The sequence below is a fragment of the Dermacentor variabilis genome, chromosome 4, assembly GCF_050947875.1.
Source record: "Dermacentor variabilis isolate Ectoservices chromosome 4, ASM5094787v1, whole genome shotgun sequence".
NCBI lineage: Eukaryota > Metazoa > Arthropoda > Arachnida > Ixodida > Ixodidae > Dermacentor > Dermacentor variabilis.
The window spans coordinates 148,361,289-148,385,606 of record NC_134571.1 but is presented as its reverse complement, the minus strand read 5'-3'; the positions used below and the strand labels follow the sequence as shown (position 1 = coordinate 148,385,606).

General features: G+C 43.2%; 3 protein-coding genes across 3 annotated transcripts in view; 1 reads left to right on the top strand and 2 right to left on the bottom strand.

Moving 5' to 3' along the window:
* LOC142579891 (pyrroline-5-carboxylate reductase 3-like) overlaps positions 1-12,548 on the bottom strand; it is a 43,331-nt gene extending 30,783 nt beyond the window's left edge. Inside the window, exon 1 of the mRNA XM_075690560.1 lies at positions 12,369-12,548. Within this exon, the coding sequence (XP_075546675.1) occupies positions 12,369-12,435 (67 nt within the window). The 5' untranslated portion in view covers positions 12,436-12,548. The remainder of the gene's footprint in view (positions 1-12,368) is intronic.
* Positions 2,871-8,609, bottom strand: nero (deoxyhypusine hydroxylase nero). The gene has a single exon (XM_075690559.1). The coding sequence runs from the start codon at positions 8,446-8,448 to the stop codon at positions 7,510-7,512; it is 939 nt and encodes a 312-aa protein (XP_075546674.1). The 5' UTR covers positions 8,449-8,609; the 3' UTR covers positions 2,871-7,509.
* A 22-nt stretch (positions 12,549-12,570) lies between the features above and the next one.
* Positions 12,571-24,318, top strand: part of LOC142579892 (esterase OVCA2) — a 28,554-nt gene continuing 16,806 nt past the window's right edge. The window contains exons 1-4 of the mRNA XM_075690561.1: positions 12,571-12,676; positions 15,918-15,940; positions 18,398-18,468; positions 23,157-23,216. Coding sequence (XP_075546676.1) covers positions 12,641-12,676; positions 15,918-15,940; positions 18,398-18,468; positions 23,157-23,216 — 190 coding nt within the window. The 5' untranslated portion in view covers positions 12,571-12,640. The remainder of the gene's footprint in view (positions 12,677-15,917; positions 15,941-18,397; positions 18,469-23,156; positions 23,217-24,318) is intronic.

Sequence of the window (24,318 nt, the reverse complement as noted above, 5' to 3'; positions counted from 1 at the left end):
TCCGACAGACAACAGTTTACCTGTGCTAATGGCTGTAACTCTTCTTCTGTTCCTTTAACATCTGGAGTCCCCCAGGGCAGCGTCCTCGGTCCCCTACTTTTCTTAATTTTCATTAATGATCTACCCAAATGTGTCTCATCTCGAATTCGATTATTCGCAGATGATTGTGTTATATATCGTAATATTAGTAATGACGCTGACCGACTTTCCTTACAAACTGATCTTGATGCTGTGACCGCTTGGTGCTCTTCGTGGTTAATGTCTTTAAATACATCTAAAACCAAGCTAATGTCATTTACCAACCATTCCACTCGACTTCCTACCACCTACTTTCTCAATAATGCTAGAGTAGAACTTGCGCCAACTTACAAGTATCTTGGCCTTCATCTTCAGTCTGACTTAACTTGGCATTACCATATTAATACCATCTTAGCATCAGCTAACCGAGCACTCGGTCTTCTTAAACGTAACCTCAAGCACGCACCTTCTCACTTAAAAAAACTTGCTTATATCACGCTGATCCGCCCAAAAATCGAATATGCTTCTGCCATATGGGATCCCGATCAAGCATACATAATCAACAACATTGAATCTTTGCAAAACCGTGCTGTTCGCTTCATCTTTTCCGATTATTCACGCTTCACCAGCGTCACATCGTTAAAACAACGTGCCGAGTTGGAATCACTATCACGTCGACGCCAGTTTGCTCGCCTAACCTTATTTCATAAGCTTTATCACCATTCCACGCTTCACGAAGACTTCTTTTCACCACCCCCTGCAGTTTTCCCGCGCCGTGACCACGCTAACAAAGTAAAACGCATAATGTGCCGCTCGTCGCTCTACGCAAAATCTTTTATTCCTCGCACAATAATAGAATGGAATAACCTACCATCACACATAGCTACTGAAGTTAGCCTACCATCTTTCCAAACTTTGTTGCAAGAAAACGGTTAGTGGTAGCAGATTAGATATTACTTATGCCTATATGCACATATTAACATATGTAAAATGTTCTTGTGTTTTCATGACTAAGTGCATTTACCCCTTGTTCATATCTATATATTTTATGTTCCTTGTGTGTATGTTTATTTTATGTAGTTTTATTTCTTGCGTATATTTCATGTTTGTACCCCCCCCCCCCTATGTAATACCCTCATGTGAGGGCCCTTAGGGGTAATGTAAATAAATGTAAATAAATAAATAAATAAATTCTTGCTGCAGCATGTCACGATGTGCTGACATGCCAATAACACCAGGTCCCGAGATCAACTTTAGTAACAATTTAATATATCACGCTTCCCAACCTAGATGTCCGGGCTCCTTTAAAAGGAAGAGAAAGGGTAGACTCTGTCATGTGCTGGGATGCTGTACAAAGACCGTGCACCAGTTGGCAATAAGCTAGCCATGAAAATAAAGTCAAACTCTACATATAGTTTTGATTGTTGTTTATTGGGACAAATGCTCTTTACAGTTGCTATAAGTGATTTGGCAGATATAGTACCCTTTTATGCAATAAATATTCAAACATCCATTCAGACAACACTCTTATAACTGTTAACATTAAACCTGAGTTAGAGTGCAGCTGCTGGAGGTTGCAAGAACACAAACCAACACCACCAGAAAAACTTGGCATCAATGCTTCATGTCATATGGCAGTGTTCAAATTTAGTTGCAGGCTCCCGTTTCTGCCTATGCTGCCCCGAAGAGGATGCTGTGCAGAATGGAATGAATGAGCTACTTGAAAAGTTGCCATTATCTGTCTTCATTTGACTTTTCAGTCGTTTCTTCAGGAACACAATGACAAACTTCTTGACTACTTTTGCCAATATTTTGTTTAGAGGCTATAAGGACTGACAATGCCTGAAGGCTAACAGATTTGGTAGCTTGTCTGAGCTGCCTGCCCTGAAATGTACGAGAAAACCCATTCTGCTATGCAATGGCTATAAAAGGCATGAAGTGATAATTTCATGCGTCTTGCAAATTCAAAAAGTACATTGTTAAAAGACAGGTGACAATGATCCTCAGCAAGGAAGCCTAAAGTGTGACCTACAGCAGTTGGGCAAATTTAACCGGCTTTCAAACTACAACTTTTGCCAGGGGCTGCCCTCAATGAACACTGTGTGGTATGCAACGTCATCGCGAGATTTTTTTTTTAGGGGGTGGGGGCGTACACTTGTCTGCGGATGGGTAGGAAGAGGGTGGGGGCTGGGTAGGCCACGTGCTAACACAGAAATTTCAACAGGGGGAGCATATGCCAGGTGCGCCACTTGCTGGCTACACCACTGGTCCAACAACATTGTCCTGATGAAATTCATACAAAAGAAAAGTATGGGAGATGGTCCTTTTTCCAGTTCCTAGTCATGAAGAATGACTGGCGTGAGGTGGCCTGAAGTTTATTCCTGTGTGGTGAAAGTTACATTGCCATTAATTTATGAACAGATGGCATGCTAAGGAAATAGAATAGGCAGCAAATATGTGTAAATTAGCTTAAACTTGAAGCCTGTGAAGTCCTATGGTGCATTCATGCTTAACTTAATTAAAAGCAAGCTACTTCTACCTCAGCATGTGCGATATTACCCTAAGGTTGAATACAGTGAAATGTGCCTGGCAAAAGGAGCAACAGCAGCAGGGAAACAAATTCAACTATCTAAGGGGTTGATGGATAGCATGACTGAATGCAAAAGGCAGTAGCACTCTACTCAACATCCACTGCCCAGCCCCCCTCCACCTTCCCAACCACCACTACTTTTTTTTTTCTTTCTTTAACAGCTGTACGGTCAGGGTAACATAACTGCTTCGTTATAGTTACTGAAAGGGAAAATTGTCATCCACCTAACTGAAGACATATTCGTTCTAGTTCAGAGCAGTCCTGTTTTTTTTTCTTTTTTCTTTCTAGTGGCTAATGTACTGTAACAAAGTCATTACCAATAGCTCTAGTCCAAGGCATAATAGATAATTGTGTTATACAGAACTTGCACAGTACAGATACGACACAAATGCTCCAGCACAAGGTAAAGTCACCTAAATGTTGCCACCACACATTTGGCATTTTTTCAAGGTAGTAGTCAACAAAAGAGCTTTTTCTCAGAAGTACAACTTTCTCAAGTCTGGCAAGAGGTACCATTCACATAAGATTCAAAGCGCACTCAAGATTCATGATAGCCATGAGAGTACAACAAGAAACCCCAAAACGTTCAGCAGCTGATAAGACAAAGAAATGTTCAACACTCTTCTTTTTTATTTGCTCCGATTTGCTCATTATTTTTCTTGCGGTGTCCCTGTTTAACGTAAAGCCAACCAGCCCGGCTTATAGCCTTTGTGCAGCAGGGAGTTGGCAACAGAGAAAGTGAAGATTGTCGAAGGAGCCACAGTCTAAGGTAAGGCAGGCTGTGCTATATATGGACAAGTAAATGACCATGATGAAAACAACTGCAGAGCTACCTACAACACAGGCTACACTGTATGACCCCACATTTACCCAATGTACAACAAGGCTTTCGACAAACATTCCGTATGCAATGTATTCAGGTGTACTCTTAAGGCTGCTCGTTGATCTCAGCATGTTTGCAAAGTGAAAGAACAATGGTTTCAAAGTTGTTTTTCTGCTTGTTCAACAATGACTATCAACACCAAGATGAGGAAGCTGGCATGTTTCTTCATAATGAACAGAACAGACTGGCTCCCCCCATCTGCTGCCACATGCACATATTAAATGTGGCATTATCTAGTGAAGTTATGTCACTTTTGTGCAACACAACACTAATCCTACCAGCTCACATCCAGAAACATGACCCAAGAAAAAATAAAATGATGCAGGGAGTGTACTGACTGTCAAGGAGGTGAGAGGATGACAAATTATAACTCATACTGACGCACATCTCGAATATGCCTATGATTTCCACTGCACTCATTTACACAAAGTAACATTTCTCAGACTGACCAACAGCTTGTTTCATGTACGTAAACATACTCTGTTTCCTGAGCATGATGGAGAGACAGAGAGAATGACATCTTTTCACTTGGGCAATAAAGCAGTGCTCTTTCCAGCTCCAGGAAGCATTACAACACTGCAATGTTATCACTGTGGTTGGCACTTGACACACCAGTATTCCTTGCAAGCAAAAGCTACAGAATACAGGGATAACTTCTGGAGCTGGTGTCCCATTAAGTTGAACAGCTAAAGACCATGTGTAGGTTAGTCTGTTTTACTGATGTTCAACAATTATAGAGCTCTTATTTTAAGTCAACCACATTAAGTGGATGTCGATTGATTAAGCTATTGATCAACACTCACTCTTAAACGAGGTGTCCCACAGTACACTATATCATGCATTTTTTTTACGAGGTATTGCTGAATGAAACAAATTTAGAATGTGTTTTCAGAATACTTCTGCAAACAAGTTATGCGGGAATCTACAGATCAAAGGTATATGTTACTATGTGCTCACTCCGCAGCAATCCTTCAACATTTCAAGCTGGAGAGAAAAAGTTCATAGCATGGGGAATCAAGAGTCCACCACCTGTCTAGGGCAGTTAGGCTGTTCAGCACTCACCAATACAATATTCCGCAAGACAGAACAATTATTTCAACAAATGGATGAAAGCCTTTCATGAACCAGGATGCCTCAGCTCCTGCAGCTCTAAGGTGTAAACCTACAGCACTCAATAGCCGTGTCAAGCGAATTAGATGTATTCACATCACGCACGTACTACACGCTGATCCTCCCACTCTTTTGTCGAGTGCTACAAGTTTACGTGTTGCTTTACCTAGCCATAACTTACACAGACCAACATTTGGTACGATGCGAACTCACTGCATCTCGACTGCCCTCAGAGTGTCAAAACAGCTTCCATAGCAACTATAGGCAACATGGCGAAGTGGAGACTTGATGATGACACCAACCATGTCAGCACAACCCAGTAACTATAGTGTACAAAAACTTGTCGGCAAGTCATGTTTGTATCTAGCGACACTTGGGCATGACATGACGCTGCAGTACTTCACTGCCACAGTGAAGCAGCAAAAAGCCACATGTGAATGCTGTCAGCGTATGCAAATGCTGTTTATAAATCAAGTAGTGCTTATCTTAGACGCGTAGAAATAATGTGAACATACACAATGGACTTCGAGTGGGCATCTGTAAACACAGGTTAAACAAGGCCAAGCAATGCAAGCTTAAGAAAATAAGCAGGATGCCCATGCTGCACTTAACAGCCACAAGTTAGCTTTGTGTTTGCAAGCAGCCATTATGCAGAGGCATTGTGGCCCCTTCACAAAATTTCACAGTGCCTATCAAAGCTGTCAGTGGGTAATATACTTTGGCATTCCAGTATTTCCATAAAGATCATGCGAAGGTTCAGGAGGTTTAGTACCTGTGTAGCAGTGGAATCAATGTCATTGCAAGAAATGTCATCTGACATGCAATGCCCAAACTGTCTTCAGTCAAGCAAGCATTGCAGTGCGAGATTACACTAAAAATTCTTCTATTTGTCTGTCTTTGCTACAAGTAGCAGTTGTGTATACTTTTGTATGTTTATGAGCGGACGCATTCCTGTGCAATACGCTTCCCTAAAATTTTGCGTTTCTGCAACCTGGTGTGTTAAGTGTAAAACGTTAAAATCATATTGATGCTGTGTCATTGCATTTCTGGCTTTAAAAAAAGGTATTGCACTGTTACACATGTGTGGTGGCTTTTGGTGCTATTGTATTGTTTATATTGTATGTATTTCTATCCTTTAACATGTTTTCCTCTCTCACTCAGACCTGTGGTCTCAAATATTGAACAATAAAAACAAAAAAGAATGCCTATATATCACTGTAAAACCCTTTACTCAAGGCTTCCCCACAGGATGTGTAAGGTATCGTAAATCTTAAAAAAATAATAAATTGCTCCTCCCCTCCACAGCCTCAAATTCACGTAGCCTAGCCTGTCACATTTAGTGCAAGATGAAGCCACCCGTGATGTGCCAGTGAGGATGCAAATCAGTAACAAGGACAACTGTCTAATACTAATAAGAGCCACTCATAATGAAGACAAGTTTGTGAACCAAATAGAAATTCACACATTTTACCAGGGCCAGCTCATCACTGTAACATAAGTCAGTCACTGCTTACTCATGGTGCAAACAACAGCAATATTAAGGGAGCCCTGCGACATTATTCTGACAGTGAAGCATAATGTTTCAAGGAATGCTTTGTATAGCCCCCCCCCCCTCCCCCCCATCCCCCTTCGAGTTATATAAAAGATTGACAAAACTCGTGTCTGGAAAAGAAAGTAGCTCTACTTCAAAATTCAAAAATTGAAGCAGACCGCTTTTCTCCACATTTCCCTCACCTAGAGGCACCATAAATTCTTACCAATAAGAATGGCACTTTCATAAATGTGTGCCAGAGCTTACATATCAAAGTGGCTTAATCACCACGATGGGTGCTTGTGCTTTCTGACAGTGTCATTTCTTGGCTCACCTGAGCAAGGCTCGCTACTTCAGCTTACTCTTTTGTGAGAAAAAAAGATTGAGCAGCTGTCAAAAGAAGTTAGGATGGGTTGCATCACCTTCAGCTCTAAAAAGTGGGGTGGGGTGAGACATGAAAGGCGCACTAACCAAATCTGCTTTTACCAAAAATGTTAAGCAATGCCCCTGTAATTACCCCCCCCCCCCATGTCCCAACTTGATCCTATGGACATCTTAACATTAAATATTTTGGCTACTTTCTAGATGAAATGGCTGCATATATTATAATGCACTGCATTTTCACAACTGAGCATGCATTATGCATGCGAAAAACATGCGCAGAATGCATGGCCACCCAATCAAGAGTAAGGTACATAATGCATCACAACCACTGCAAGAAATCAACACTCGATGCTGCGGTAAGTAAGGAATGCACATATTGAGAGAAAATATATTAACTACTCTAATGTCAATGCTGTCATGGCAATTGAAACTTTGCGAGGACACATTTTATGCTAACAGCAAATAAAAGCTACATACTTGATTACCATCGCAGGTGCCCTGTGTGTGTGCTACAGGTTTAAGCTGGGTGTGTAGTGCGAGCCATGCCTGTAGACAGTCAAAAGTTTGATGCTCTCACGTGCATCTGACCCTTCGCAGATACACACGAAGACACTCTCGCAGGAACAGGTGGTAACGAGTCTCATCAAAAGCCGAAACCAGCGCTACTTTCAGTTTTAGCAATTTATGTAAACCTCAATCTCACCACATGCCTTTGATGGAACGTTACCGGCAAACACCACTACTTGGATTTAGTGGGGTTTAAGCGACAACCTGACACACAAAACAATTTTTAAATAATCATAACCATGCGTATTCGTGTGAAAGATGATGAAATGTGAAAAAAATATATAGCATTAAATGCAAGGCCATCGATGACTGCGTACTGTGCGAACCTCGGTACCATCGCGCGCCCGAAATTCAAAGCAGCAAGAGGCAATCAAATCACACGAAACGACCGATTCGGGGAGCATCGCGACGCAACACGAAAAAGATTCAGATGAGAGCCTCCTGTTGCACCTTGAGCAGAGTGTCGGCGTACTGCAGCTCGCAGCTGTTCTCGTACTCGCACATGTCCAGCGCCACGGCGCAGCTCTCTCTCACCAGCGGCTCGTCGTCGGCTTCGAAGCGGCGCAACATCTCGAAGCAGTCTCCCGTGGCGATCGAGCCGAGCGCCTCGGCGCACTCGTGACGCACCATGCCGCACTCCTGTTCGTCGGCCAGAACCTCGCCGAGCCGCTCGACGGCGGCCTCGTGCCTCGCCTGACCCAGAACGTACGCGACCTCGTGGCGGAACAGAGCGCTGCTCGGACAGCGAAGCCCTTCGGCCAGCGCCCGTATCGCCGGCTCGCTGCCTTCGTTCCGGAGGGAAAACATGGCGCGGTAGCGCTCGAACAGCGGCGCCGACTTATCCATCAGACGCTGCGCTTGCTCCTCGACGCCTCCCCCATCGTCCGACAGCAGCGGTGGCGCGGGATCCACGGAACTGTACGGACTGTCGGCGAAAGCCTCGAGCTGGCTCTCGGCGCTAGCCAGCCAAGACATGCGTGCCAACGCAAGCTGACACGTTTCAGCCACGACGGCCGTCTGGTCGGCGGCGAACTCGCGCAGAATATCCATGCTTTGCGGCTCCGCGATGGCCCCGAGCGCCTCGGCGGCTTCGTGCCTCACGATCGCCTCCTCCTTCTCGTCTCTCAGCAGCTTCTCGAGCGTCGGGATGGCGCGGGGATCGCGCATCTGGCCCAGGCAGTAGGCGCACTCGTGCTTGAGGAGCGCCGACGGGTCCGTGAAGCAGCTGGCGATGCACTCGATCGCACACGCGCCGCCCAAGTTGCGCAGCGTGAACAGCGCACGAAAGCGTTCCTTCAGTGGTCGGCTCCGGTCATTGAGGACCTTTCCAACAGCGCGAACGGCCGCTTCTTCCACGTGCTTCATGTCAGCGGGCTCCCTCGGCTGTCAAACGACGTCGGCGAATTGAGGCGGCAGATGCGCGTAAATCACCTCACCGTCCGCACCAGACTAAGATGGCGTCACAAATGAACTGGATTGGATCGGATTGGATCATGTCTCGACTACAAACTTTCTTTTTTTGTTAGATGGATAGATGAATGGCGGCCACATCCTTTGTAAGGGGCGGCGGCTGGCGCCACCTAGCCTTTTGCTGCCCCTCCTATTTTTTTTTTTTATATCCCGTTCTCCTTAAACTAGTTTCACTCCGCTCTTCCCCCAAAATAAATATCTAAAATAGTATAGAAAACATTAGCTCCCCGATTTATGGTATTATCTCTCCATTGACTTCCTCCGCCAATCCTCTAGCCTCCCCTTCGTTACTGCCACTCTTTTCTCGTCTATTTGCCCTCGTTCCCCGGGAAACCCTACTGCCCCTTCTATATCTGTCACTGTTCCCTCAGCCAGAGTCGGGCGAAGGTCTGTGCATCTCAGCACTATATGCTCTGTGGTCTCAATTCCGGCTCCGCAAGCTGTACACAAAAGGTCCACGTCTTCAAATTTAGCCCTGTATGTTTTCGTTCACAAAACCCCCGTCCTAGCTTCGAATAATAGTGAGCTGCCCCGCGAGTTATCAAATAAGAGCTCTCTCTTTTTATATCCTGTTTTTGCTTCCTGTGCATAGATAGCGCTGGCTTTCCGAGCATTCTTTCTTCCCACATTTTTCTTTCCGTCTCCGTCACCTCCTTTCCCACACTAGAACCACGTTGGACCCCCTCCCTCGGCTGTAGGTATCTAATCCTCAGCTTCCTAGTTCTAAGCGTCCACTTTGTGTTCAAACTTTTCATGAATAGATATTTGTACACTTTTCCCGCCCACCTTTTTTCCCCCAGTGCTGCGAGTCTCTGTTCATAGTTTAGCTTACTTATTGCCTCTCTACCTTCGAATGACGTCCATCCTATGTCCCCCTGCACTCCTTCAATATGGGTGTTCCCGTGCGCTCCTAAGGCCAACCTGCCTACACTTCTCTGTCTTGTTTCCATGCATGCCTGAACTTCCGATTTCATGCACAGTACTGAATTTCCGAATGTGAGGCCAGGTACCATAGCCCCTTTCCATACCCCTCTAACCACCTCGTACCTATTATAGTTCCTTCCATAGTGCCTTGTGTTTTATTACTGCTGAGTTCCTTTTCACTTTTTCAATCATAATTTTTTCATGTTCTTCCAAGTACTTTTTGCCCTCGTTTAGCCATATGCCCAAATACTTGTATTTTTAGACATGATCAATCTTAGTGCCTTGTATTTCCAATGGTTCCCCCCTTTCTTCGTTGTATACTATTATCCCAGACTTCTCTCTACTGAATTGCAGTCCCAATTTTTCTCCTTCCTCTCCACATATCCTCATTAGTTCCTGTAGCCCTACTCAGGTGTCAGCAAGCAGTACAATATCATCTGCATACATCAATCCGGCTCGTACTTGAACTACCTCCAGCCCTTTTTAACCAAGCCTTGTTGCCGCTCGCGGTTAGTATGCGATGATCGAGTGCGCGTTTTCGGTATCTGTGTCGTTTTCCCTCTGATGCGGAGCTGATAAGGCTACACTGTAAAACACATTGCCGCCTGTACATTTATTTGAACACAGTGCCAGAAATACAGCATGACCTACGATTATCACAACACTAGGTGACAATCAACTGCGCGCTTAGAAGGAAGGATGCTTAATGCTTATTCTAGCTATTAAACTGGGAAGGCTTAAGGGTAAAGATCGACGGCGAATACCTCAACAACCTTCGGTTTGCCGATGACATTGTTCTATTCAGCAATAATGCAGACGAGTTACAACAAATGATTGAGGACCTTAACAATGAGAGTGTAAGAGTGGGGCTGAAGGTTAATATGCAGAAGACAAAGATAAGGATAAAAAATAACCTAGCTGGCAAGGGAACAGGAGTTCAAGATCGCAAGTCAGCCTCTATAGTCTATGGAGGAGTACGTTTACCTAGGTCAACTAGTCACAGGGAACCCTGACCATGAGAACGAAATTCACAGAACAATAAAAATGGGTTGGATCCCATACGGCAGGCATCGTGAGCTCCCGACTGGGAGCTTACCGTTATCATTGAAAAGGAAAGTATATAATCAGTGCATTTTACCGGCGCTGACATGCGGCGCAGAGACTTGGAGGCTGACAAAGAAGCTTGAGAAACGTTAAGAGATAGAAAGAGAGCGGTTTGGATCAGAGAGCAAACGGGTATAGAGGATAATACTCTAATAGACATTAAGAGAAAAAAAATGACTCTGTGCAGGTCATGTAATACGCAGACTAGATAACCGTTGGACCATTAGGGTGACAGAATGGCTACCAAGAGAAGGGAAGCGCAGTAGAGAAAGGCAGAAGACTAGGTGGTGCGACGAAATTAGGAAATTTGCGGGTGCTAGTTGGAACCGGTTGGCGCAGGACAGGGGTAATTGGAGATCGCAGGGAGAGGCCTTCGTCCCGCAGTGGACATGAATAGGCTGATGATGGTGGGCGAAAATCTTATATATAGTCTACTAGCATGTAGCAAAAGTTATATATATATATATATATATATATATATTCGTGCGCGAACCTGGTAGAAATTAAACTGCCCCACACCTTGTGATAGTGAACTAACGCTTATTCATATTGCAAGTTGCATGGGTTCCGACTCGTTCAAATCTGAATACAGAATGTTGCAAAGATAAAGCAGCTGCATAATACTTTTTTTTTTCCGTGTACTTGTGTATACGAATATATTCGCCAGCTGGACGTGCTGTCGCAAAGAACACGAACAGTGACATCGTGCGCGACATACCAAAGCATTCCCGTCGCATTTGAAAGTGTCGCCCACATAGCCTTGTCCTTTTTCCCTTCGTGCACGCTGCCTGCAAATGTTCACGCAGTCGCAAGCGTTTGAGCAAGTCCGGTCTTGCGCACTTTGACACAGCGACACTGCGTATCGGGCGCATATCTCCTGCTAGCAGAGTTTGAGAGCCCTATAGCTCTGGAGAATCGCTCCTATCAGTTTGCGAGGCCACGTACCCGTATCGTCTCCATTGACCTGCGCGTGTCTACAGGCATGCATGTTTTTTCTCTCCCAGCAGTGAAAGTGTACCCGATAGGAGCAATAGTCTGTTCTATCTTGGCGATGCTACGAGGGCTCAATGCATTTTCGCTTGTGTATATATAATACATATCAATCGCGGAAGAATTCACACACGTGCGATAGTCGCGATCACTCTAGCAACTTCATTTTCGGTGCCACCGGCGACCTCTGCAAAATCTTGTCTTTTCAAGTTTAATTTTCCGAATGACTCGTATGACTCGTATGACCCGAATGACTCGACAAACCGCTTGACAAGCTAGGTCCTGTACAGTAAGTCTAGAAAATTAAAAATAGCACTGATTTTTCTCGTTTAACGTTTGCCTTTCTCAGAGTGTCACATATCTATATTAGCAGTCAAAAGTGCGAATTAGAACAAATGCCACTGCACTATATCGCTTCTTTGCTGAAGATTCCACGCACCACGGTGGAGTCTTCAACGCTCATATAAAATTATCAGTGAAAACATAAAATTTTAAAACGCTGTTTTTGCTGTGCATACTTGGTTAATAAAGGGTGTTTAAGTGTACAAATACATTCCTGATTAAACGTTTGTGATATAGTTCTCCGAGCTAACTTAATTGCGCAACGAGCATTGGACAATTTTCTAATTCTCCACGGACGGAGTTCAACCGCACGCTTCCGCGAGTAATTATTCCTGCTTTTCCATGCGTGTAGTGAGCTCACGGATATAAATAGACAGGCAAGAAATACTTAGTATCTTTATCTTAATTAATTACGCTGTAAACAGCTGCAATAAAAATTGTAGAAGGGCACATACCTGATTCAATGAATCCTTTGGCCAGGGCCTGTGCAATTCGTCCGGCCCCAAGAAACCCAATAGACATTTTCTTTTCCGTCTCTTGTGTGCCTGTGTAAACACGCCTGTAACGTCTTTTGATGGTGAAATACAGCGGACAATGGCAGTTGGAGGTCAGTAAGCCGAGCAACCGCCAGATCAACTAGCGCAAGCGGATATCTGAAACTGAAACCATCTAAAACGAGGACATTGGCGGCGATCGCAGCGCCACTCGACGCCAAGCATTTGTTGCCATGGCAACCATCATGGCGGACGTCACGAAGCTGCGGGTGAGTGCGAGCTGCCCATCGCCGGTAGTTATCGGTTTTCGCCATGGGAAAAACAAAGACTCGGATATCGCTTTGTCTGCTGTGACATTAGAGCTTCTTGTTGTTGCCGAGCAACTGTCGCACGAACGGCGACGAATGTGCCGGCGCACTGTCGTCCGAAGGAACTCGTCATGGTCGGCACGCAGACATCCAGCTGACGCAACGTTTTGAATTAAACTTCATTTAGTAATACCGTAAAAGTAATTAGAAGTTGCAGGGTCGATTAAATGTCTCAGAGCCCGGGTAGTCGAACGATTCTATTCCAATTCATTTCCTTTTTGTGCTTCGTTAATGGTCGGAATGGCGCTACGTTTGCGTTATCGTCAAGATCTACCGGTCGTGAGTGGTGGATGACAAGAAAGAAATAGAATGTAGCGAAAAGAATTTGCATGTTATATACTGGCCCAGAATGGTGCAGCGGTAAGACGGTCTTCGACACCTGGGATACTACCCAAAGAAAATGGTGGTTGATTAGCGCCAAAATGTTTGCGACACTGTAACGGCACTCTCTTTTCAACGGTTACTCGTTATCTTACTTAATATCAGTCGTGAGAAAGGGGGACCCCATCCTCAAATGGAATGATTCGTCCATTTCCGAGGATCGAACCCGTCACCACAGCCTTTCCCTACGTGAAGTCGCTTTACCAATAAATCTGCTGCACGTTCTCCCAAAGCCATATACAGCTAGACTGTCACTCTGTCTAATGACATCCGCTTTAAAACGGGCGGGGGGGGGGGGGGGTGACAAACGCTGCCAAGCTCGATCGTTATTATTAAACTTGACTTCTTTTGCTTCTCGTATCTGATGCTGAAATACCTTTACTAACACATTCAAAATAAAAAGTTCGCTTCATTGCAAGTTTTATTCATTTGTTTACTTTATATAATTATTCATGTCAATTCTGCAGGGCTTGTGGCCTACCCAGGAGGAACAAGATACACTGTTAAATATGCAATACAATAAGCTAGAACGTTAATATAATGCTGCAAGAAAAAAAAATGAAACCATAAGAAAACTAGCAAGACAGCACAAAACAGCAATTTGACCTATAACGAACTATCGAACTAGTGATTCGGCAGAGTTAAGATGGTGACAGGGTGTGGCATGCTGTTCTTCTATGATTTTGGGGGGAAAAAAAAAAGGAAGACTTAAGGAGGTTTGACCTTGCAAGGTAAGGAGAGAGAGTAAAAGGGGGGGAATGACGAGTTTATGCTACCAATCTTGCAGCCATTTCTTATTAGTTTCTACTGCAGATTCGTAGGATTCGTGGGCTATGTACATATCTATTGGAAGAGGGCCACGTGCATGTGTTAATTTGCGCCCCTCTTCTAACAGACACCTAGAATTCATTTATGTTTCCCCTAATGTCCATAAAGCCATGGTCTCAGCAGGATACAGCATCCACATTTATCACAGCTGGATTAGGTTCAGTGGTTTCTGCATCTATATAGTTTCTTGTAATATCGTTAGAATGATCCCAGCTGCATTCCAAATGGGGCGGAGTACAAAAAAAAAAAAAAGAAAACACAGACCCCTCCATCTACAGCATCCCTCATAACACATGCTGCTGCTTCGGTGCATTTAACTCTGCAATTTAATTTTTAATATTTTGAGAAAATCTTGATCTCCACCATTTCCATGCGCTATACCATGCATTCTCTTTGTCTGATTGATCACTCCCATGACTCTGCATTTGCCGACCACCCTGATCCGGCTTTTCAATAATTCAATAATTTGAAAGGCGTTTCCCTTTGAATTATTGCAATACCTTTTATTTTTATTTCTTCCAAGTGAGATCACCGTCTCTAGGAAAAAAAAATATTGTACAATATAATGCAGTCTGTTATTTCTTGCTCATGCATCATTGTGGCAAAACTATGCAACATAAGGAGCTCTACCTTAATTGAACTAAAACCATTATAATTTTGTTTAATCACAAAATTGTACAATTCCTTAACTGTGAATCTGAAAGTTGCAAACTGCTTGATGGAGACAGGGAGGAAAGAAATTGTCAGAGAAGGTGCTGTCACTGACAAGTGTTGTATCGCTAAGAAAATGCTGTTGATGATAAGCTTTCTGCTTTGCAAAGATAAGCAGTTGGATTACTTGACAACTCAAGACATCATATGAACATTGCGTTTAAGTCAAAGCAGAACATTCCAAATTTCTGCCTTATTTAAAAGATAAAAGAGTCAGTGTATATATATTGTGATGTAACAAGAGACTGCAGTGAATTTTCTCGTCCCTATGTCGGCAGGAATACTGGTCATGATTTGCGTAAAATGTACATAGCTTTAAAAAGAGTGCACACAAATTGTGGAGAGCAAGCAATAGAATAGTGAATTATGAATTTGTGTAAGGAGTACCCTGCTTTAATTGAACTGGCACAAAGAAGTAACACTGCTTGCAGTTACAAACTCAAAATTCGGTCACTTTAAATTTGGATGAAATGTAGTAAGATATACTGTCCAGTTTGGCTATGCTTAACTTAGTGTACTGCAGTCTGTTATACATTTGACCATGTCTCTTACTTCCTTCTTGTTCTTTGTTTTATACTGTCTGTATAATGCATGTCAACTATGTTTACTGGAAGTGTAACTGAATATTATTGTTCAACTTAACTGCTGTTCTGATTGGTGACAAATAGGTTCAGATCCGTGACGCCTTCCGTGTAACAATTATATCATATATTGTGGCATAAAAGTATGAATTGAGGAAGTATGTTGTATGGAATTACAAGATGCGCACCTATGTATCGTAACAACAAAGAGTTGACCTAGTTAGTAGGGATTCATCTTTAAAAAAAAGTTAGGCATGCAGACACAGCGTTTGTGTTGTCTGTTTCTTTCTTGTGTCTGCGTCTGCGCACCAGCTTCTTGCTAACCCGTATGCATTATACTTTCATGTGTACTCACTATTTTTTGGTCATGACTGCCTTTGTAGCATTGCCTGCTATGTATGAAATGGAACATAGTTGAGCTAAAGTCTCCTTGTAGCATAAGCTGGTGAGATCAGCTTGTCCTCCTGAGTAATTTACAAGTAATTTACCATTTACCATAATTTACTAGTACCAGTAATTTACTTTGATGTCACTTAAACACAAAGGTGGTGCATAGCGACATTGTAGCAGCTGCAGTGGATTTTAAGCACGTTTCTGTCTTAAAGCATCGCAGTCTAATGTGGTGCCCTTCTTATTTCCAGGTTCTTTGCCTACACGGTTATAGGTAAGTGACAACATTTGGAGCAGGGGCAGCGGCTATATTTTGCTAATTGGTTTATTGATTGATTCGTTGTGTTTACCATCCCAAATCAACACTGGGTTTGTGAAAGCAGCCATAGTAGTGAGATCCAAGTTAATTTTGACCGCCTGGGTTTTTTTAACTCCTTGCCGCATGGCGTATCACGTATGATATGCCTAGAACTTCTACCTTACCAGAATTGAAAATAAAGAAAATCCTACATATTTACTCAAAATCGATCTCCTCTCTAGCAACTAAATACATAGCCACTGTAGCATTGAGCTGTTTTTCCTCTAAGAAATACTTGATGGCACTTCGTCATGCAATGTGCATAAAGTTAATACGTGAACAGGTTATTTTTCCCTCTTTGAAATACGGCATTGTGGCTGGGCGTTGAATCTGTGACCTTGTGCTCAGCAGCAAAATGCCATAGCCACTGAGCAACCATGGCAGGTTCTTTTGCTAATTTAATAGTATGCTTTACACTTTGTGGCAGTTGACATAATTGCTGCTCTTTGTAGCAGCTTTTTCATGTTGTGTTTTCTTCATAGAAATTATTCAGCCCAGCACAGCAAGATAGAAATACATAAAACGAAATATACAAGCCTCACAGGCTACAGACCTGGCACACACATTGGATGACAGAGTGAATAAAATGTAATTACAAGCAAAAGCAATGGTTTTGTTATGATACGGCTGAAATAAAAACAGGACAATAGCATCACAATTGCAAGAGAAGGCACAATCGAGTAATTGTGTCGTACATAATGGCACAATTTTGTTTATCACTGTTATATAAGCACAAAAGCTCAAAGTAGGGTGAATTGGCTCAGGTTAACTTTTTGGATGCAGTGCTGCAGACAATGCAGAGACATGCACAACACATATTGTATGCTGGAATTAAACTGCCGCCACATGTTGAATACATAGTAGCATCAGCATCAACTGGGCATAGCATTCATAAACAGTTATCTGTGCCTCAGAGCAAGCCATCCATCCATGTTGCAATATGCAGTATATTACAGTATTATCAACGAACTAAAGTATTATAATACTACTTTAGTTTTTTTGAAAATCGAAAACACACAGCCTGAATGCTTCGTGTGTTGTGTTCAACAAACTGGTAAAAAGTGTCATGGCGAAATTATTCTTTGTGTTTTGTTGGCCCTTTGTGGTATCTCTGGTCCCATGCCTTGCCCTTCAAAGCAGTGGCAGGCTTTGAACTTCTTATCTCTCCAGTATTCACCTTCTTGGAAAGGTCACTGCACTTGAAAAGTGCAGCAAGACAAATAGGGGGGAGACAACGCAAGTGCGGTATCACAATTCAAAAGCCATGCAGCACCAACTAACCCAGCGTCATGCACTGCTTTAATTTTTCTCTTGTTCGACCTTTAAATTTCGTTGTCAATCTTTTTCACACAATTTTTTTTCTGCCCCTCCCTAGCAGCTCTCACTCCTTTCAGCCTATCTGTATTCAGAGCAGCACACAAGTTGCGATACAGATGCCAGCAAAAAGGGCTCTATTTCATTTCCCTCTCATCTTTTATACAGACACTTACTCACTAATTGATTTATTCAAGGCATGGTTGCACTTTGACACTCAACTTCCGGAATCCCATGTTTGTTAGTTGTACAGTCCAAACCACTTGTGATGTTTGTCTGAGCATGTGATAGCACCTCGGTCCATTGACGATTTGTGAGGAATCCGAAGTCCACCGGGGAGTGAGGGCTTCATGGCACTCCTGCAGATATTTTTAGAGGTAATGAAGCGACAACCGCATGAAATACATTTTGAACACATTTTCGGTGAGATGCCATATGCTGTTGGCGTGTACGTTTCACACTGTGCAATGAACTAACTGTATTACCAGCCAAAATATGTCATATCATAAGAAGCCAGCAAACACTGACACTAAGGACAACATAGGGGAAATTACTTGTGCTTAATAAATGAAATAAAGTAACGATAAATTAATGGAAATGAAAGTGGATGAAAGAACAACCTGCCGCAGGTGGGCACCAAACCCACAACCTTCGCATTTCGTGTTTGATGCTCTACCAATTTATCAATTGAGCTATCGCGACGCCGTTTCCTCATCCACTTTCTTGGGTATTTATGTTTCCTAGTGGAACCCTGGGAGTGTCCCCCCACTCTCAGACCTTGGTGGCGGATGTGGAAAATCCTTTCTGCCGCAGGGGTCACAAGAACGTGATTTTTTGGGTGAAGGCGACCGGGCCCCTCGGTTAACCCCTTTTCTTCTCGTTTATTACATAACGAGGGTCTTGAATCCAGCAACATTGATGCCGTCAGGTAGCATGTGTGGGTTTATTGACCAGTATTTAAGGGGGTTTCAACCCAAGCTATAGGATGCCAGCAAAAAAAAAAAAAAAGAAATTTGTAAGAAATGTACATTAGCCCTGTTCTCTTTCTTCTTTCTTCAGGCAAGATGCTGCTGCATTCAAATCTAAATTGGGAGGCTTTCGTAAAGCAACCAAGTCCTTGCTGGATCTAGGTGAGTGCCTGAATAGTATATCTCCTATATTTCATAAGTTAACAAGGGGCTTTATGTCACAAGCAGCACATATATCCAAGAATAGGGGCGGCTGCATTGTGCAGTGTAAGGAGTTTTGTGGTATGGAAAGGCAGGTGTGCAGGCACAGACAAAAGTATGTAGCAGGAAAAGGACAACATAAACGGGGGAGCGAGAGACTAGGATCTTGTGATCTAAAACTATTTCGCGAATGCTGTAATAGCAGCAGATTTCACATGACAAGCACTCGAAGGGGCCTTGCAACGCTTGTTGGACATGGTAAATAAGCTTACTTTGTCATTTAACAGTACTGGCATCAGCATCTGAGGCAAATGTTATATATACCTGTACGTGCAGCTGGGAGCCCACAGTTTTGATCAAAAGGCTACCTGACCTTTTGAAGGCCCCCGTAACTGTTTCTTTCCTCGCTCCTATGCAATAGTAAACATGATAGCTTCTGGGGAAGATTTCTTTGAATGCTCCAAATAATCAAACACGAAGAAATCCCATCACTGATTGGGTGATGGTGGTGCCATCTGGTTTCGGAGAACAATGCACCAATACTATGGCCACCAATACCATGCACCAATACTAAGAGCACCAATACTAAGGGCACTAATACTACGGCCATGAGATTGGGAGGCACAGTGGAGAGTTGCGTTGCAAAATCAGGAGGTCAGGCAGATACAAATGCTTGGTGCATTGATGACTGGAGCGTGTGGAGGCACTGTTCCATGTAGACACAGCACATAGCTTTGGGTGCAGTAGGAATGATGAAGGGGAAGAAAAGGCTGTGAGGGTGCGGCAGCAGCGGCATTTTATTTGCTGATACTAACCCCGTAACTATAAGGAGCATTTAGAACTTTTTGTTGCAAAATGTTCATGAGAAGACGGCTTTTCATGTGATTTTTTTTTTCAATTATTTATGCCGTCAGCATTGTTAGCCTTTTACAGGAATGCAGGCCAAACATCAACTACAGCCATCAACATTCGTACAACACTAGGATGCAAATTACTCATACACAACTCCTACAATGCTGGTACGAAGGCAAAGAAGAAGTGCAGTCAAAGTGCCAGATGATAGTATGTGCTGATAGAGACAAACAGTGTGGCCAATTTACCAATACCATTGCAGTCTTTCACGAATGTGTCATCTACGAATAAACTACACAGCAGAAAGCAATAGAAATTTCAAATTTTCAGAGTAATGACACACGCTTCAGGTAATTGTAAAGAATTACAGCCCTAGTTTTTTTACAAAAAAGCATCGAGCACCAATGAACTTACTGTAGCATCAGGTAACTTGTTCTGCTTTTTAATAGCTTTTCAGAAAAGGCTGTGCTTAGCACAATCATTTATTAGCACCAGCATTGAAATGTGCATACTATGGTGATGTCTGGAATTCTCTTTGCCCTTTTGTATACAGGGTGTTTTTTTTGAACCACACATCATTTTTCAAGATAACCTGTAGCATATAGCATAATTGTAGTCCTTGAGATGGATTACTCAAGCAGTGAATGCTACTTGCATGAGAAATTAAAGTGCATAATCAACTAATTAGCAAAAATCACTAATTAACCTTTAAATTACTTTATGGTACATATTACAATTTACAAATTATAGCCAATGAGTTTGCAAGGCCTATCCACTTGGAATTACTTCTAGGGATTGCACTGGTTTGGAGATGTGCGCAGTCAAACTGGCAGCAAAAATTCACTATTATTCCACTCACTTTATTAACAAACCATCATTCTATGCATTGAAACACAAAAGCAACTGGAATGCCCATGCATTTCATCGCACACATTGGGAATGAATGTCTCGAAACTGGTGTCATTCTGAAAATTAATCTCAAGTGGATATGACTCGCAAACTTGCCGGCTACATTTCGCAAATCGCAATACGTGTCGTGATGTAATTAATTGAGAAGGTAAATAGTAAATTTTTGTTAATTAGTTGAATAGATGTTTCGACTCCTCACGCAAGTAATGTCCGCAACATTGAATAATCCTGCTCAAGGACTAGTATTATGCTATTTGCCACTGGCAATTTCTTAAAATTCTGTATTGTGAAAAAAAAGAGAAAGAAAAACAAACCAAAAAGCATACACACACCATATCTATTGTAATTAATATGCAACACATTCCATGCCTTTTATAGAAGGTGTTTCAGAGCCCCTTTATTCTGTTCCATTATACCATTTTCAGGGGAGGGGAAGAGGAGAATTACAGCTTTGAGACCTGCAGAAATAGTAAAGATGTCACTAAATTCACTGCTTCAGCTGATGGAGTTTAGTAAACAAGAGGAACTCTTGCATGTGGGGCAAGAGCTTCCATGTGGGCAAGAGTGTGCAGCGCTTTGAGTCTAACAGCTCATTGCTCTATGCTTTGTGCCTAAACCAGATTATATTGCATTTGCTCTTCTTTTTTCTTCAGCCTGCAAAAAACAGTGTAACAAGGCATGACACATTGTCTTGTTATCAGTGGTCAGATTGAAAAAAACAGACAGACAAGGCAGCGTACGTCACTCGTTGCTATTGAAGACTGAAATAATAAAGCTTACCTGGCATGTGCCGCTGTTTGGTGCATTTTGATGGCAAAATGGTAGTTACATGCTTGAGTCTTTGAGCAAAACGATCTCGCTGATAAGCCCCTCCAGCAACGCTGCATATTGTGTGCCGATACGGGCATTCGCAGATAATCCGGAGACACGAGATGCTCATTCTAAATATATAATGCATCTCAAAAGATGCATTCAATGTTGCATTAAATGATGTTAAGACAGAACTCATAGGGAATATAGTGTCAAATTATTTATTCCGAAAACGAACAATAGTGAGAAAAGGAATGAAGGAGATGTGCGCCCTTTTTGTTTGATAGCATCGAGTGATGTGCGCTCAGAGGCTACTGAAACACCTTGCACTTTCAATATCATTTTAAGTTAAACGGAGCTAATGAGCATATTAGAAATTTAAGAAGTGTGCGAGTGTGTGTGCTTTATGCAAGCCTGCAATGCAGGCTCCACCGTTTGAGAATGTGGTGATACAACTTGGCCACTGCTCCTGTGGTCCCTGGACTTTTGCTTCGGACAGTGCATTAGACTAAAATAGGAGATTTCAAAGATCTTTTCATATTTTTGGGCCGTATTTGTTCCGAAAAAAATTTCCTCGAAACCCACTGACTGACTCTCAATAACATTGGAGTGCTTGGTACACCCCAATATAGTTACCGAAGTGCTCAGAGTAAGGGCACAAGAATAGTGAACTAGGTGAACTGCAGTGCATTTATTGTGTAGCAGTGCAAGTGTCCCTTTTTTGCATTGGAACGCAATGAAGCCTTGGTCATGCTTTATTTGGGAAAATTTTTTTCACGAGGGCTATCTTGTTGTACCCAACAATATTGTGCCTCACCGTTTGCTGTAGCCACGTTCAGCTGTGGGAATGGATAATCTCTGCCGGTGTTAGCTTGTCTGTTCTCTGTTGCCAAACAGGAAGCATACTATCCTGTGCTGCACCAGTCCTCATTGCACGTTTTAAACGCATTAGCATTTTTCGGATACTTCATGCACTTTCTGGGGGCTATCTATCTATGTTTGTATGTATGTTTGTATCTAACCATCTTCCCGCCTGCCTCGGTCACTAGATAGTTGGTGGAATAGGTAGCACATCGGACTGCTGTGCGAAAGTAACACGGTTCGAAAACAACCACTGGACCAGCTTGGTTCACTGAATATGTCGCAGTGTGTACATACGTGCTGCTCTTCCACGAACCTCTTTTACGCTGACATGGATCACTGTAGGCGCGTGGCGGGGTAAAAACTGCTGTTCAAAGAAAGTCTGACACTGACTTGGAGTACTAGGTTGTGCCACTCGAACTGTGATGGTCTGCAATGAGCCTCTTCGATGCCTGCCAACTTGGGTCACATGGTATGTGCTATAAGGAGTGTGCTGCTCTTCAATGAACATTTTTGACGTCAACTTGGATAACTAGGTATGTGCCGCTGCGAATCTGCCACACTATAGCGAAAAAGTTTCCTTAAATTTCTCCTATTCTGGGCAGTATTGAACCCATGTCACAAAGGTCCCTTGGAAACAGTTACCCGACGCATTAGCAGGCTGCAGCACAAATGCACTACGTATGTGCCGCTTTTCCATAAATTTCTTTCACACCAACACTTAAGCGAGCTGCGCCATCAATGTGCTGGGTGTGCGCCTCTTTTCAATGAACCTCTTGCCAACTTGGGTTATTGAGTATGTGCCACTGAGATTGCAGCCAAGCAAAGGAACAATTCTCAGGGTCGCAGTCATGGCTCGCCATGCTTCTCATCCCGGTGGCCATGCATGGACTTCTCGGCAGTGTCACTAGGTGGCGCTGTCTGTGCAGAAAGATACAAGAGAGAGGAGCTTGGTTGCCGCATGCTCTGTTTCTCAGCATTTGCATGCACTGGCACTTCGGAGGCCATGCGCAGGCTTTGTGGTGGCGGCGCTAGATGGCGCTGAGTGTTCTCAGAGAACTACGAAAGAGAAGCGCCGCGGCAGTGCGCGCTTCATACGTAACACATTTCAACGCTGGCAATACATTGTGTCACTATATTGATTGAATACCACCATCGACAGTCATATTGAGATTGGTTCTGCCACAATTTTTATTTGTGTCTCTTGCTTTCTCTAGTGTTCATCGACGCTCCCCACCTCATAGAGAATGGAGTCTATGGCGAAGGAGACACTGAAGGTGAGAACAGCAATACACAGATGCTTTTTGACCAGGTGTGATCTCATTACAGGTGCTGTGACAGACTGTGGGGATGTCATATGTTCAAAGAAGTATGTGCGTGTCAAGGCTTTTCGTCAGCTCAGGTTCCCGTGATTCATTTGATGTTTGTGAAAGAAAATGATTTTGCATTCACATTTAAAACTTCTACATTGTCTGTCTGTTCACTTGTAGGAAATGGTAGGCACTTCTGCTGTGAACATGTGGGAAGACAAAATGGTAGTAAAAGATGCATATACACAGGAGCGGCGATGGACTGATGATAGCATTTTACTCTACAGACAAGACTGCACAGTGCATTATAAACCATCACTCTCGTTGCTTCTTTGAAAAGCGACAATAACAGAACCTGTAAAAGCTCAACAATGAACTATCTTAAGGCAATGATTTCTCAGCAGAAATCTTGGTTATAACCATAAATATATAGCAAAACAGCCATTATATATTAGCCTTAGCCAACCACTGTGCCGTATCATGTGCCTGTTTCTTTCTGTTCTTTTTTTTTTACAATGTGATCTTTGTTTTAAGGGTGTCACAGCACTATGTGCAGTTGCCACCTTCGTTCTGCCTTTATGCTTTTCATTGTATAGTGAACGGTAAATTTTTTACTCCGGAGTACTAGGTAATTGATTTTGATTCATACCTTTTTTTTTGCAGTGGAAGATATGCAATAACATGTAAATGAACAGCCTGACAGGAATTAAAGAGTGTTACTTGCAACTAACTTTACTCAGAGAAGACAGGCACATTTTTATGCGTTGCATACTGCAATCACTCAGTTCAGCCCTTGGGCGCGGCCGGGCAGCCACCATTGACCTTTAGCGCAACCACGTGACGTGACGTCATGACAGCCGGAGGAAAAGCTGGGCCCCAACTCGCGCGGTCGCGCGCGGCTGCAGCCACCACCTGACTCCCGCTCCTCCCGCTAGGGGCGCTGCGCCGGCGCGTGACGTCACGGAGGAAAAGCTGGGCCCCAACTGGCGCGGTCGCGCGCGGCCGCAGCCACCACCTGACCGCGCAATATGCAACGCATTCTTGGCTTAAGCAAGCTAAGCCTGGCCAT